General features: G+C 36.0%; 1 protein-coding gene across 10 annotated transcripts in view; it reads right to left on the reverse strand.

The window, feature by feature from the left end:
- The window catches only part of LOC128239330 (alpha-taxilin-like), a 43,531-nt gene that overhangs the window by 13,977 nt on the left and 15,312 nt on the right, over positions 1–14,242 (reverse strand). For 3 of the 10 annotated variants that reach the window (XM_052955942.1, XM_052955935.1, XM_052955936.1), the window contains exons 2-4: positions 7,531–7,612; positions 5,808–6,608; positions 3,160–3,299 (exon numbers count right to left, since the gene is read on the reverse strand). In XM_052955942.1, coding sequence (XP_052811902.1) covers positions 3,160–3,299; positions 5,808–6,608; positions 7,531–7,591 — 1,002 coding nt within the window. In that variant the 5' untranslated portion in view covers positions 7,592–7,612. The other 7 variants (XM_052955934.1, XM_052955937.1, XM_052955932.1 and 4 more) reach the window with 7 other exon arrangements.

Raw genomic sequence — 14,242 nt, forward strand, 5'->3', positions numbered from 1 at the left:
AGGATGACAGTAGGAGGTACATACGACAGTGAGTTTTCTCTGTGTTTGTTTGTAGGATGACTGTAAGATGTACATACGACAGTGAGTTTTCTCTGTGTTTGTTTGTAGGATGACTGTAGGATGTACATACCACAGTGAGTTTTCCCTGTGTTTGTTTGTAGGATGACTATATGATGTTCATACCGCATTGAGTTTTCTCTGTGTTTGTTTGTAAGATAACTGTAAGATGTACATACCATGTTGAGTTTTCTCTGTGTTTGTTTGTAGGATAACTGTAAGATGTACATACCATGTTGAGTTTTCTCTGTGTTTGTTTGTAGGATAACTGTAAGATGTACATACCATGTCGAGTTTTCTCTGTGTTTGTTTGTAGGATAACTGTAAGATGTACATACCATGTTGAGTTTTCTGTGTTTCTTTTGTAGGATGACTGTAAGATGAACATACCATGTCAAGTTTTCTGTGTTTGTTTGTAGGATGACTGTAGGATGTACATACCACACTTAGTTTTCTCTGTGATTTGTAGGATGACTGTAGGATGTACATACCACAGTGAGTTTTTTTCTGTGTTTGTTTGTAGGATGACTGTAGGATGTACATACCACAGTGTGTTTTCTCTGTGTTTTTTTGTAGGATGACTGTAGGATGTACATACCACGGTGTGTTTTCTCTGTGTTTTTTTGTAGGATGACTGTAGGATGTACATACCACAGTGTGTTTTCTCTGTGTTTTTTTGTAGGATGACTGTAGGATGTACATACCACAGTGTGTTTTCTCTGTGTTTTTTTGTAGGATGACTGTAGGATGTACATACCATAGTGAGTTTTTTCTGTGTTTGTTAGTAGGATGACTGAAGCATGTACATACCACACTTAGCTTTCTCTGTGTTTTGTAGGATGTACATACCATACTGAGTTTTTTCTGTGTTTGTTAGTAGGATGACTGTAACATGTACATACCACACTTAGTTTTCTCTGTGTTTTGTAGGATGACTGTAGGATGTACATACCACAGTGAGTTTTCTGTGTTTGTTTGTAGAATGACTGTAATATGTACATACCATGTTGAGTTTTCTCTGTGTTTGTTTGTAAGATGACTGTAATATGTACATACCACACTTAGTTTTCTCTGTGTTTTGTAGGATGACTGTAGGATGTACATACCACAGTGAGTTTCCTCTGTGTTTGTTTGTAGGATGACTGTAGGAGGTACATACGACAGTGAGTTTTCCCTGTGTTTGTTTGTAGGATGACTATATGATGTTCATACCGCAGTGAGTTTTCTCTGTGTTTGTTTGTAGGATGACTGTAAGATGTACATACCATGTTGAGTTTTCTCTGTGTTTGTTTGTAGGATGACTGTAAGATGTACATACCATGTCGAGTTTTCTCTGTGTTTGTTTGTAGGATGACTGTAGGATGTACATACCACAGTGAGTTTTCTCTGTGTTTCTTTGTAGGATGACTGTAAGATGAACATACCATGTCGAGTTTTCTGTGTTTGTTTGTAGGATGACTGTAGGATGTACATACCACACTTAGTTTTTTCTGTGTTTGTTTGTAGGATGATTGTAGGATGTACATACCACAGTGAGTTTTCTCTGTGTTTGTTTGTAGGATGACTGAAAGATGAACATACCATGTCGAGTTTTCTCGTTGTTTGTTTGTAAGATAACTGTAAGATGTACATACCATGTTGAGTTTTCTCTGTGTTTATTTGTAGGATGACTTTAAGATGTACATACCATGTTGAGTTTTCTGTGTTTGTTTGTAGGATGACTGTAGTATGTACATACCACACTTAGTTTTCTCTGTGTTTGTTTGTAGGATGACTGTAGGATGTACATACCACAGTGAGTTTTTTCTGTGTTTGTTTGTAGGATGACTGTAGGATGTACATACCACAGTGAGTTTTCTCTGTGTTTGTTTGTAGGATGTACATACCACAGTGAGTTTTTTCTGTGTTTGTTAGTAGGATGACTGTAGCATGTACATACCACACTTAGTTTTCTCTGTGTTTTGTAGGATGTACATACCACAGTGAGTTTTTCTCTGTGTTTGTTTGTAGGATGACTGTAATATGTACTATACCATGTTGAGTTTTCTCTGTGTTTGTTTGTAGGATAACTGTAGGATGTACATACCACAGTGAGTTTTCTCTGTGTTTGTTTGTAGGATGACTGTAAGATGTACATACCACGGTGAGTTTTCTCTATGTTTGTTTGTAGGATGACTGTAAGATGTACATACCATTTCGAGTTCTCTGTGTTTGTTTGTAGGATGACTGTAGGATGTACATACCACAGTGAGTTTTCTCTATGTTTGTTTGTAGGATGACTGTAGGATGTACATACCATTTCGAGTTCTCTGTGTTTGTTTGTAGGATGACTGTAGGATGTACATACTACACTTAGTTTTCTCTGTGTTTTGTAGGATGACTGTAGAATGTACATACCATAGAGTTTTTTCTGTGTTTGTTTGTAGGATGACTGTAGCATGTACATACAATGTTGAGTTTTCTCTGTAGGATGACCAGCATGTACATACCACACTTAGTTTTCTCTGTGTTTTGTAGGATGACTGTAGGATGTACATACCACACTTAGTTTTCTCTGTGTTTTGTAGGATGACTGTAGGATGTACATACCACACTTAGTTTTCTCTGTGTTTTGTAGGATGACTGTAGGATGTACATACCATAGAGTTTTTTCTGTGTTTGTTTGTAGGATGACTGTAGCATGTACATACAATGTTGAGTTTTCTCTGTAGGATGACCAGCATGTACATACCACACTTAGTTTTCTCTGTGTTTTGTAAGATGACTGTAGGATGTACATACCACAGTGAGTTTTCTCTGTGTTTGTTTGTAGGATGACTGTAGGATGTACATACCGCGGTGACTTTTCTCTCTGTTTGTATGTAAGATGACTGTAGGATGTACATACCACAGTGAGTTTTTTTCTGTGTTTGTTTGTAGGATGACTGTAGGATGTACATACCACAGCAAGTTTTCTCTGTGTTTGTTTGTAGGATGACTTTAAGATGTACATACCACAGTGAGTTTTTTTCTGTGTTTGTTTGTAGGATGACTGTAGGATGTACATACCACAGTGAGTTTTTTTCTGTGTTTGTTTGTAGGATGACTGAAGGATGTACATACCACGGTGAGTTTTCTCTGTGTTTGTTTGTAAGATGACTGTAGGATGCGGTGATCCTCGTGAAGGTCGGCATACTTCTTACACAGGGCTGCCAGTTTCTCCTCTGTCGACTGCAGGCTGCTTAACGCCTTCAGGATGTGCTCTGTAACAGTAAACACACAGTTATTATGCCTCATATATACTTTAAGATAATAATTGATTCGACGTTCAAACATATAATAACATAAAATTGGGTAAATGGTAAAAGGCTTACAAGGTTTACAATATTTAATGTTTTGTTACCTTTTAAAATTTACCTGTAAGCTTTGTGAAACATTTCATAATGAAAAACATATCATCTTGAAATCAGCTCAATCAAGATATATAGGATACAAACACATTTGTGTGGTCAAATATGTACACATGTGTATGGTCCCTTGATCATTCCTTGTGTTACCCAGTACTTGTCATTAATCAAGATCCAAGATCCATGATCTCAGTATGTGAACTCAGACAAAATTCCTCAATGTTATATTGCAAATCCCAATATCTTGAAACAGGATAAACAATTTTAAAAATAATATGCTACATAAAACACCTTGTTTCATGTTTGTTATCCGAGTGTGAACAGGTAGGTTACAACTGTCAGTCTGTCTTCACATTTATAAGGAAGATTTGGCCAGGAGGGTGGGCTGACCTTGTGACAGACTGGTTGACTCATGTGCATACGCAGTGTACAACAGTAGCTAACAAGTTGTCTTAATTAATCTCATGACAATTTAAACAATGTGTTTGGTTAAGTAGTGTTTGTTTTTCAGATTAATGTAAAAGAACTAGTAAATAGGAGCATCCAACTTTTAATCAATAGTTTTATAAAATGTATATTTTTCAAACATAATTCAATTAAATTCATAATTTGTTACAAAGTTCAAAGCATTAATTTTTCCGCCACTGTTGATAATCAATTGTTACTATCAACAAAATAACAAAACAACAACTTCCATTTCAATGGTTTATAGCTATTTTACATCAAGCATTTTATGCTGCTAAGCCGTAAATTATCTATTATGTTAAATGGAGAACTTCTGGCATAATTATTTTATGGGATTTTAATGCATCTTGGCAGTTTAAGACTACTTCATAAAAAATTGAAAATGATTTACAGATGAAAGCGCATTCTCATTTAATGTGTTTGCTATTTGAAAACATCAAAACAATGCGTTCATGCGCACAAGGTTTTTTTTAATAATAACTCACTTCTGTTTGTTACAAGTGTGTAATTATTTGAAAAGTCTTTGTGCACATGACATTCATTAACCAGAACATTCATTTTTTGCTGAAACCTTACTGTACTTGGTTGAAACATCATAGTGCACAGTCCACACATTACTTGAGATTCATGAAATAATAACGATTATCAATGCCGAAGTTTATTTACAGTAAATGATTGAGTTGCTACTACTTGCTAGTCTGAAGTACCTGTAGATTATTTCAACGATCTCCTTCACATCAAAATGATACAGACAAAAAATCAGATATAGTTACCATATTTTCATTTTTATTATATTAACAACAAACTACAGTGTATAAATACTTACATTCTAGCTTTTATTACATTTAAAACTTAAAGTTGAACAATTTTAGTAAACTCTTTAGAGATTAACCTTAACAAACAAACCTACCATTGAGTTGAGCACTGGACATATCAGACGCCATTTGTGGACTCTCAAAACCACTTGTATCATCCATATTCTCACACAAAGTATTGCACTCCCTCTAAGTATTTTTTTTTTAATTAAGTCTCTTATTCTCTCTCAAATATCTGCAATACTTTCTCCCATAAACATTTTTTTTTCACAAGTAAACAATGTTAAATTTAGCCTTCAAATACAATTTTCTCCCAAAAACATTCAGTTCCTCATCAAAAGAAAGCAAACTGATAATCCTATGTTTACATATATCTAAATAGGTGAGGTATATTGTTTGTTGATTTGGAGCAGGTATTTGAAGAATTGATTATGTCTGACAGTAGCCATATATCCTACATGTGAGATAGGCACCGTGATATAAATTCACTTCAATCACACTCAAAATCTTCCCACTCAAGTACCGCTGTATTGCTTTTGCAAATCTACTAGTTTTTTTGGAGATAAAAGTAGCTAGAAATCATCTGTCTGTTATATAAGTTTCAATCAAAACTGCACAGAAAATAAACCAATTTGCATACAAAATGGAGCTATTTTCACATTAAAAGCATAGGCACCGAAATTTACATATTATTTCACAAAAACCAATATTAATGCCGTACATTAAATAAGAAAAATATTTGGTCAGATTACATCGGCCATTACCAACCTCTAGGCAAAGGATAATGAAACGTTACAAATTATAAAAAGTTCAATTTCCTAATACATTTGTATATCAAATCAACTTGATGTTAACAAATTGGATTATGGTTATAATCAATCTGTGACTCTAATCAAACATAAACAGAAGTGGACAATTCAAAATGATGTACAGAATATACTTATAAATTTCACATAAAATATCTGAATATGAAATAAAATGATGTCCTTTATGCATAATTTGCTTGTTATTTTTCCAACCATTTATACGTAAATTAAACAAAACAGATTTTAAAGTACGGTAATTAAATATAATTTGAGCTTACCAATGCCTTTGTCCTCCTTTCTCTTGCTTTTGCTGGTCTTGGTGGGCGACCGGTTTTCGGGCTTCTGTTCAATCACCCGCTCCTCCTTCACTGTTTTCTTGGGCATGGGCTCTGGAACCTTCTCCTGCCCCACCCCACCCTCACCCTCACCATTTACTGGGCTTCCCTCCTCGAAACCGTCTGATTCTGTGCTCGCTGACATTGAGCCATTTGTCTTCTCCCCATTCTCCTCTTGTTCTGATTTAGAGGAGGATTGTTTTTCATTACTTTTATTTCCACCTTCATTCTCATTTTCAGGAGTTGCTTCCCTGTCATTTTTACTTCCACTAAGATCTTTTTTATCGTTGTCCTTGATCAATTCATCTATCAATTTTTCATCATTTATATCAAGATCTTCAGTAAATTTAACCTCGGTTTCAGTCACCTTAACCTCAGACTTTTTCAACATTGCACAAGGGTCGAAATCATCAATCTGAGCAGCAAGTTTAGCCAACTCATCCACTTTGACCTCACTGTCTATTACTGTCTCAACAATTTCATCAATCATCTTAGACTTATCCCTGCTTATTTCTGGAGAGGCAAGGGGGGCACTAGCTTCATCAGAGAGGGCCTTTACACCGAGCCCGCAATCAGAATTGGAGAGGGATGTGCCTGCCGAGAGGTCAGGCTGCACCCCTTGCGAGGACTGAAGGTCAATAAGGTTGTCAACAGAGGTGCCAAGGTCATCGTCCTGTAGAGACTCCAAGCTGAATGAGTTTGAAGACAAACCCTTCCCAACCGAAACAGACGCTTTATTGGACCCTGAATATACCAAAACAATTCCTCAAATTCAAAGCAGAGACCAAGATTTGAACATATTGGAAAACACGGAAGAAAATCCAAACAAAACTAGCCATGCGGCCCATTCCCTCTTCAAACCAAGGAGGAATAATCAAAAAGCATTCCCGACAATTACTGATTGGGCAAACTAACTAGTAAGTATCTGAATCTAAAACAATGTCAACAAGCCCAGTTTAGAACAGGATAATTTCATACAAACAAGGCAGCATGCTTGCCAAACAGGTCACATCAATGGACTCTCTAGCACAGCCATATCAGGAAAACAACCATTTTGGAATTCAATTCAGGTTGGTTTTCAAATTCTTTGGCATTTCTATCCAGAACACACAAGACATATTCTTTTCATATGAAATCGTCACAATTATCTTTCGAACCTGTGAGTGGACAAAGAAAAATACAATTACATTTACAAGTAAACTTAAACTAAATTGTTAAATGGGAAAAATAAAATCCAAGCAAGGCACACCTATTTGCCATCAGGCAAAAGCTAAATGAACCACCTGATATAGCACATCAATCAACACCATGCATTTAGCTGTAGGCCATGCCAAACGTTCAAGAGAGGGGAAGCAACTCCATGCAATGAAAGGTGAAATACACGGCAGAATGATCATCCTTGTAAATGATGTTAATTTATGACAAATTGAATCTGCAACAATATCTTGAAGATTATCAATAAAACCAAATACGGTTTCAAACTTCAACAATAGCGTCAATATCATCATTTAAACAAAATATGATTTTAACTATGTTATAATTTAATTATTCATTAATATGGACACTATTACTGCACATTCCAATACTCTTTAACAAAATAATTAGATTTTTTTGTAATAACCCTTTAAAAAAAAGGAAAAACTACAGGACAGGCTGTTCATGTTACCTTGAGGTGCAGGGGAAGGTATGGCCTGGGGCTGTTCTGTTGCCACGGTCTCCATGTTCATTTCCTGTGTTGACTCCAGAGTCTGAAAGTACACAAACATACTTATCAACTGTATCTGTAACACAATAATGAATTAGAAATTAAAAACACATCACATTAGATGTTCTGAATGTTCAGTAACTGACTGCTCTATCCGTCCAGTGCTGGAAAACTCAGGAAAGTGATGACATACAAGGAGATCTACGGTAATTCAAGAATGACATCTTAGGTTATACAGATGAAAGATGTAATTCAAGAAAAAAAACATAATTCCCTTAAGGAAATAAACAGGCCAAACACAGGAGAGATGAATTTCAAGCCTTTAAATGATGTTAACATTGCACCCATGGAAAGCAGGTGATTGCCCTAGCCATGGATAAGAAGTGATATCCATGCAACATGACAAGAAGTGTGTATGATCAAAATCAGCATCCCTGTACATAGTTTATCCTAAGAACAAAGTACAAAGAAGTGCCGTAAAGAAATGCAGTTCACCCTGCGAAATAATCCTGCCAATGTTTGTGTGATGGTTGACAATAAATGTTCCTCCATATTTCATCACATCCCAGGCAAACACAGGTGTACAAGCACACGCATGTACATAACCTGCCACATGTACATTACCTGCCAGTGTCAGAGACACAAGCTCCCCTCTAGCCATTGTTCTATGGTACTACCATGATTCTCCTAATTACAGATCTGGCAAAGGCAGATAAGACAAATGACAGAACCCATTCTGGAGGAACAGTATCCAGGTGGCACAAACTAACTATGCATGATCAAATATTTATCTACATATTACATAGAAATTAGAGATGTTGATATTTAACCTAAAAATAAAAGATTAATACAAAGATAAATTCCCTCATAACATTGTTTTTTGTAAGTTTTATTCCTCTTGCATTCAACTGGGTATCTATAAACTTGCTATATGTTAATAATTACATTACTATTCATGTATTAACATCCTGTAACAGAACCATATTCCTTCATTGCAATGATTAAAAAGACAATATCAACAAATTCAATGTAAGCATCAATACAAATTCCCCCCACCCCACCCCAAAATTTCCCTAAATATTACAATAACTATGGTAGCTATTGGCCTATCATACAGTAGGCTTATCACACAATGCAACTAATTAAGAAGATAATCAAAAACAGAGATATGTATCCAGACCTGCAATTATGCAGAAATCCAGATCTGTTTTACAGTTATCATCTCATTAATATGTCCAGATAATAATAAATAATAATGATCACTTGATCCTACATTTGAACATTGTAACATCATGGAAAATCCTTCTGATTGGAACCATACCTTCACCTAACCTGACGATTCAAAACTCCAAAAACACTCAATCCAATAGGTGATCATTCTATGAAATATTCAAGCTATAACTAATATTGCATTCTGTTTTGATATTGAAGATGATACAAATGTTCTCAGATCTAGTTTACCTTGAACATAGTGGTGGTATGTGTTTACCAACACCTTCAAACTATTCAAATATATACACCCCAACATGGTACAGGCTATTTTTAAGATAACAAAGGTATAAGACAAGATAATTTTCATTCTCAATAAAAAACAAACAAATGCAACCCAAAATTCATAATATGTCGCAAAATTCATAATATTATATCATGTGTTTCCAATCCCGATGAAAAAAATTCACTCCAGGGCAAAGGCAGAGTCTGTTAACAAAGCTTGCTGATAGTCAGTAACAGATGATATTCTTTCTTGCATTCCTGAAATTTTCTGTTTTTGTAAAGAAAAATGTAGAAAAATTATTCTTCAACATTTTAAAAAAGAATGTGCAGTGTTGTTTTCTGCTTTTTTTTAAATTGTTCCCAAAAAAACTGCCCTTTTTAAATTGGATTTAGTTTGTTTCGTAATTTTATTCTTGGTGAAAGTTCTGCATTCAGTCGCACTCTTTTGGGATGTTAAATGCTATGTTATATACATTATAAGTACATTATAAGTATCAGTGGACACAGAAGTGACATGAAATTAGATGAACAGACGGACAAGACAATGTGGTATATTATTTTCTATAAACTATATAATAACAGAAATAAAAACGTGGCCATTGTTGGGCGTGACTCATCTTGTGTGGGCGTTCCTGGGGGAATTTTCCAGCAAAGCCTTTTACATCGAAAAAGGGACTTTAGTGCAAACATGAAGAACAAATTCCTCATGGATATGGCCAAGATATAGATTTTTTTAGTAAAAAACGGGAAAGAAAAGCCAAGTCGCCAAATCTTTTTCTGGAAACACACACTCACACTCATGCTTTAAAGGGTTAAAACTTGTAGACCCATGAGATATCACATACATCTGTAGATATTTGTGAAGCAGCCATGATAGGTTTCTGACCATCAACGTCACGGACGTCCTTCTCACAACAGCACACTTTACAGCTTCCCAGCCATCTCAACATGGCATCACATCAGCACACACGCTGACAAAATAGTTGCTTGACGATAATGTTCAACTCTAATGTTGTCCCTTTGATTTTGAAATATTTTCTACTTCAATGTTGTGGAAAGAAGTTCAGAAGTGGAAAGAAGTTCAGAATAAGATGTTTAATCCTCTTCTTGAAGGAAATATACTCTCCTTTAAACTAAATTGTCACAATACTAAATTCTTGCAGACATTAACTCCTGAATGGTAAATCAATTTAACAAACTTACAAATTTTAGAACAACTGACAGGCAAGAACATAGACCGGAGCTTTCTGATCTCTAGCACAGCCACAAAATATACATCAACTATTGTAAAAAGCTGATAATTTTAAACTGAAGCAGGTGATTTATCACACAAAACTTGCAGTTGGTCACAAGAATGTTTCACACATAATAATTTTCGACCATGACAACTTCCAACAAACTAATATTCCAATGACAGCAAGTGATTGTAACACATTCTGGTAAGCCTTTAACCATAATCTCTCAACAATGAATATTTTTCTTGAATACTGTGCAAGGTAATTACAACTAATGTATTTTTGGTATAATTTTCTTATCACCATTACAATGGCATGATGGGACTGATATGCCATGTGGCTCCAGCAAGATGCCATGTGCTTCCTGTGTGTGTCAGCAGCAAGCCTGGGAGCCATGTCAGTATTTACCTGTGTAACATTGAGTTGTCCCATCTCATTACCCTCAAAAGGGATCACAATGCCAGGGGAGATTACCTCACCTCTAGCAGGGACTATCTGAAGGGAGGTAATTACAGGTAACGACTTGTAACCTGTGCTTTGTAATGATAGTAAAAGCTTACAGTTTAACTGTTGCTTAATGCATCAAATTTTCTTCATGTAACTGACAGAGACATCATCATGGGCATAAAGCCATCTTTTTAACTAGTAATGGTAATTACCAAATCTCCTCTCAACAGGTCTAAACAAGGTATTTCGAGCTCATGTCAATACAAATCGCTAGAAAAATAGTTTAAAAGACTCACTTTTTTCAGACGTGAATTATGCACAAACAGTTCCTTAAAAAAATCATCTTTAACATCAAATCACAGAGAGCACATACATGAACATCAAAGCAGTCCTGCCAAATTGAAAGTACAGCATTCCCCATTGACAGTCCACATTTCCACACTTCCCAGGGAGCACTCAACAGGCACAGTAAGCCAGCTCACTGCTACTGTCACTCTGCTGCCATGTGTGTTCAGAAAATGTAACAGAAGTTACACAGTAGAGTGAAACAATCATCTCCAAGTTGTTTGCTTGAGTAACTTATTGCTTCTTTCAGAAAAACTGTATGTTGATCAGGGCTTTCAACAGGGTCTAAAACTCAGAGTCAATGATTCTTGAGATCTAATTTGCAAGAGACAAAATCAGATCTTCAAGAGTCATTGTTTGTTTGTTTTTGTAAATTCTTGGGTCTTTCATCATAAATAATAGTTCTCATCTGTCATAAGATGGCATTGCAAGGTACGTGATAATCTATACGTTGTTGAATAGTTTCCAAAACTCAAAAATTCAAGGTTTTATGAAGATTAGCTGTCTAAATCCACTATCATTCTAGAAAAATCTCAAGAAGAAAATTGATCAATATTACTTAATAGAAAACCTTGTTTCCTATTTCCTGCTCTTAGGTGGTTAAATAATTCCAAGGGTCAAAACTTGAAAAAATAAGTTCTGACTCCTATGAGTCAAGTATCTCATGCAGTCAGGTAGGTCTATTAACTTAAATAGACCTACCTGACTGCATGAGATACTTGAAAAACATGCATTTCATATCAGGTCTTTGGCTTTTTAGAATGTTCTTATACAGCCATCATGTTGGATGCAGCTGACATTTTCTGTATCTACATTGTAATTTAGACCTTACCCAACATGGCTGACCAGTAGGTACCTAGACTGCTAATCTGAACAAACATGGCTGACCAGTAGGTACCTAGACTGCTAACCTGAACAAACATGGCTGACCAGTAGGTACCTAGACTGCTAACCTGAACAAACATGGCTGACCAGTAGGTAACTAGACTGCTAACCTGAACAAACATGGCTGACCAGTAGGTACCTAGACTGCTAACCTGAACAAACATGGCTGACCAGTAGGTAACTAGACTGCTAACCTGAACAAACATGGCTGACCAGTAGGTAACTAGACTGCTAACCTGAACAAACATGGCTGACCAGTAGGTAACTAGACTGCTAACCTGAACAAACATGGCTGACCAGTAGGTACCTAGACTGCTAATCTGAACAAACATGGCTGACCAGTAGGTACCTAGACTGCTAACCTGAACAAACATGGCTGACCAGTAGGTACCTAGACTGCTAACCTGAACAAACATGGCTGACCAGTAGGTAACTAGACTGCTAACCTGAACAAACATGGCTGACCAGTAGGTAACTAGACTGCTAACCTGAACAAACATGGCTGACCAGTAGGTACCTAGACTGCTAACCTGAACAAACATGGCTGACCAGTAGGTAACTAGACTGCTAACCTGAACAAACATGGCTGACCAGTAGGTACCTAGACTGCTAACCTGAACAAACATGGCTGACCAGTAGGAACCTAGACTGCTAACCTGAACAAACATGGCTGACCAGTAGGTAACTAGACTGCTAACCTGAACAAACATGGCTGACCAGTAGGTAACTAGACTGCTAACCTGAACAAACATGGCTGACCAGTAGGTACCTAGACTGCTAATCTGAACAAACATGGCTGACCAGTAGGTACCTAGACTGCTAACCTGAACAAACATGGCTGACCAGTAGGTACCTAGACTGCTAACCTGAACAAACATGGCTGACCAGTAGGTAACTAGACTGCTAACCTGAACAAACATGGCTGACCAGTAGGTAACTAGACTGCTAACCTGAACAAACATGCATGCACATCCATACAAAACACAAACAACTCAAACAAGGCAAGTGCAGTGTAACATGAATGCATCATGAATTATAACTTAGAGCCATACATAAGTATGAAAACACAAACTGTGGCATGTACATTTGCAGAGATGACATCAGAAGTCTGCAATGCCAAGAACATCCTGCTGATTTACCTGGGCTCTATCTCACCCTCACTATCCATGATATCAGAGACTGGCTCCAAACATAATTAATGTATATGCAATTTATTCACAAGGTTCTGCAGAAAGCAGTGATAAATAGTGTTGTCATTTCAAGAACATAACAGTCATGCAGTGTTTAATGAAAGCCAATATTTATCAACAAAATTCAGAAGCTTTTTATCAAATGCCTGTGAAAGCCTCCTACCAAAGCCACAAAGTACAAATAACATCAAATCGAAAAACATCAAGCATTCCTAGGAAAATTGAATAGTGGCCATGGAGTGAAGCTCATTTATAAACTGTAAGAAATCTTACCAGGAAGAGATTATTAAAGGCTAATATATTTATCTAAAAGCTGTATTTTGAAGGGAAAATGAGATACTTCGGGCTAATCTTTCATTCTTGTTTATTTCAGCTTCTACAAAATTTATCTCAGCTTTATTGGAGTCCCTTTCAAAACAACGAACCAATATTAACCCACTTCACATTGTGAGGGGCTGCTAGAAAGTGCCTTTTTGGGGCTTGTGCCCCTTACCACTTAGGTAAAATCTATACCACTAGGCCTGACACCTCATACCCGAAACTATCAATATTTAGAACATTGTTCTTCAAACTAAAGTTAAAAATGCACTTTAATTATTAAATTATTATTATTATTTACTTAAGCAAGTTTTACTCCAATCACAAATGTATACAATATACAAGTGTACAAATACATTATGTCTTCAGCAAACAATGAAAGATAAATGAACATAAAAATTGAATGAATATCAGTTTAAATCCAACTTACTTTCATTTTAAGTTTGGCAGAAATGCTGCAGAGCTCGATGAAATCATTAATTCCACAACAAAAATTCATTTCAAATCTTCAAGACGTCTCGATACAGCATAATTGAAACATTTGCAATTGAATTAGAAACTATGTCTGCATCTCTAATTTCTCTTCAGAGATGATTATGTCTGGTTATATTAACGAAGATCTTAAAATATCCAATTTGTAATAATGCTATTTCAATTAAACAGAATGATTTATCAGCATTTCATCTTAACTTAAGAAATCCACAACATGACTTTCCACATTTGCTACTAAAACACTTCCTAGGAATATGAATCAACATA

Source organism: Mya arenaria, chromosome 6 (assembly GCF_026914265.1).
Source record: "Mya arenaria isolate MELC-2E11 chromosome 6, ASM2691426v1".
Lineage (NCBI taxonomy): Eukaryota > Metazoa > Mollusca > Bivalvia > Myida > Myidae > Mya > Mya arenaria.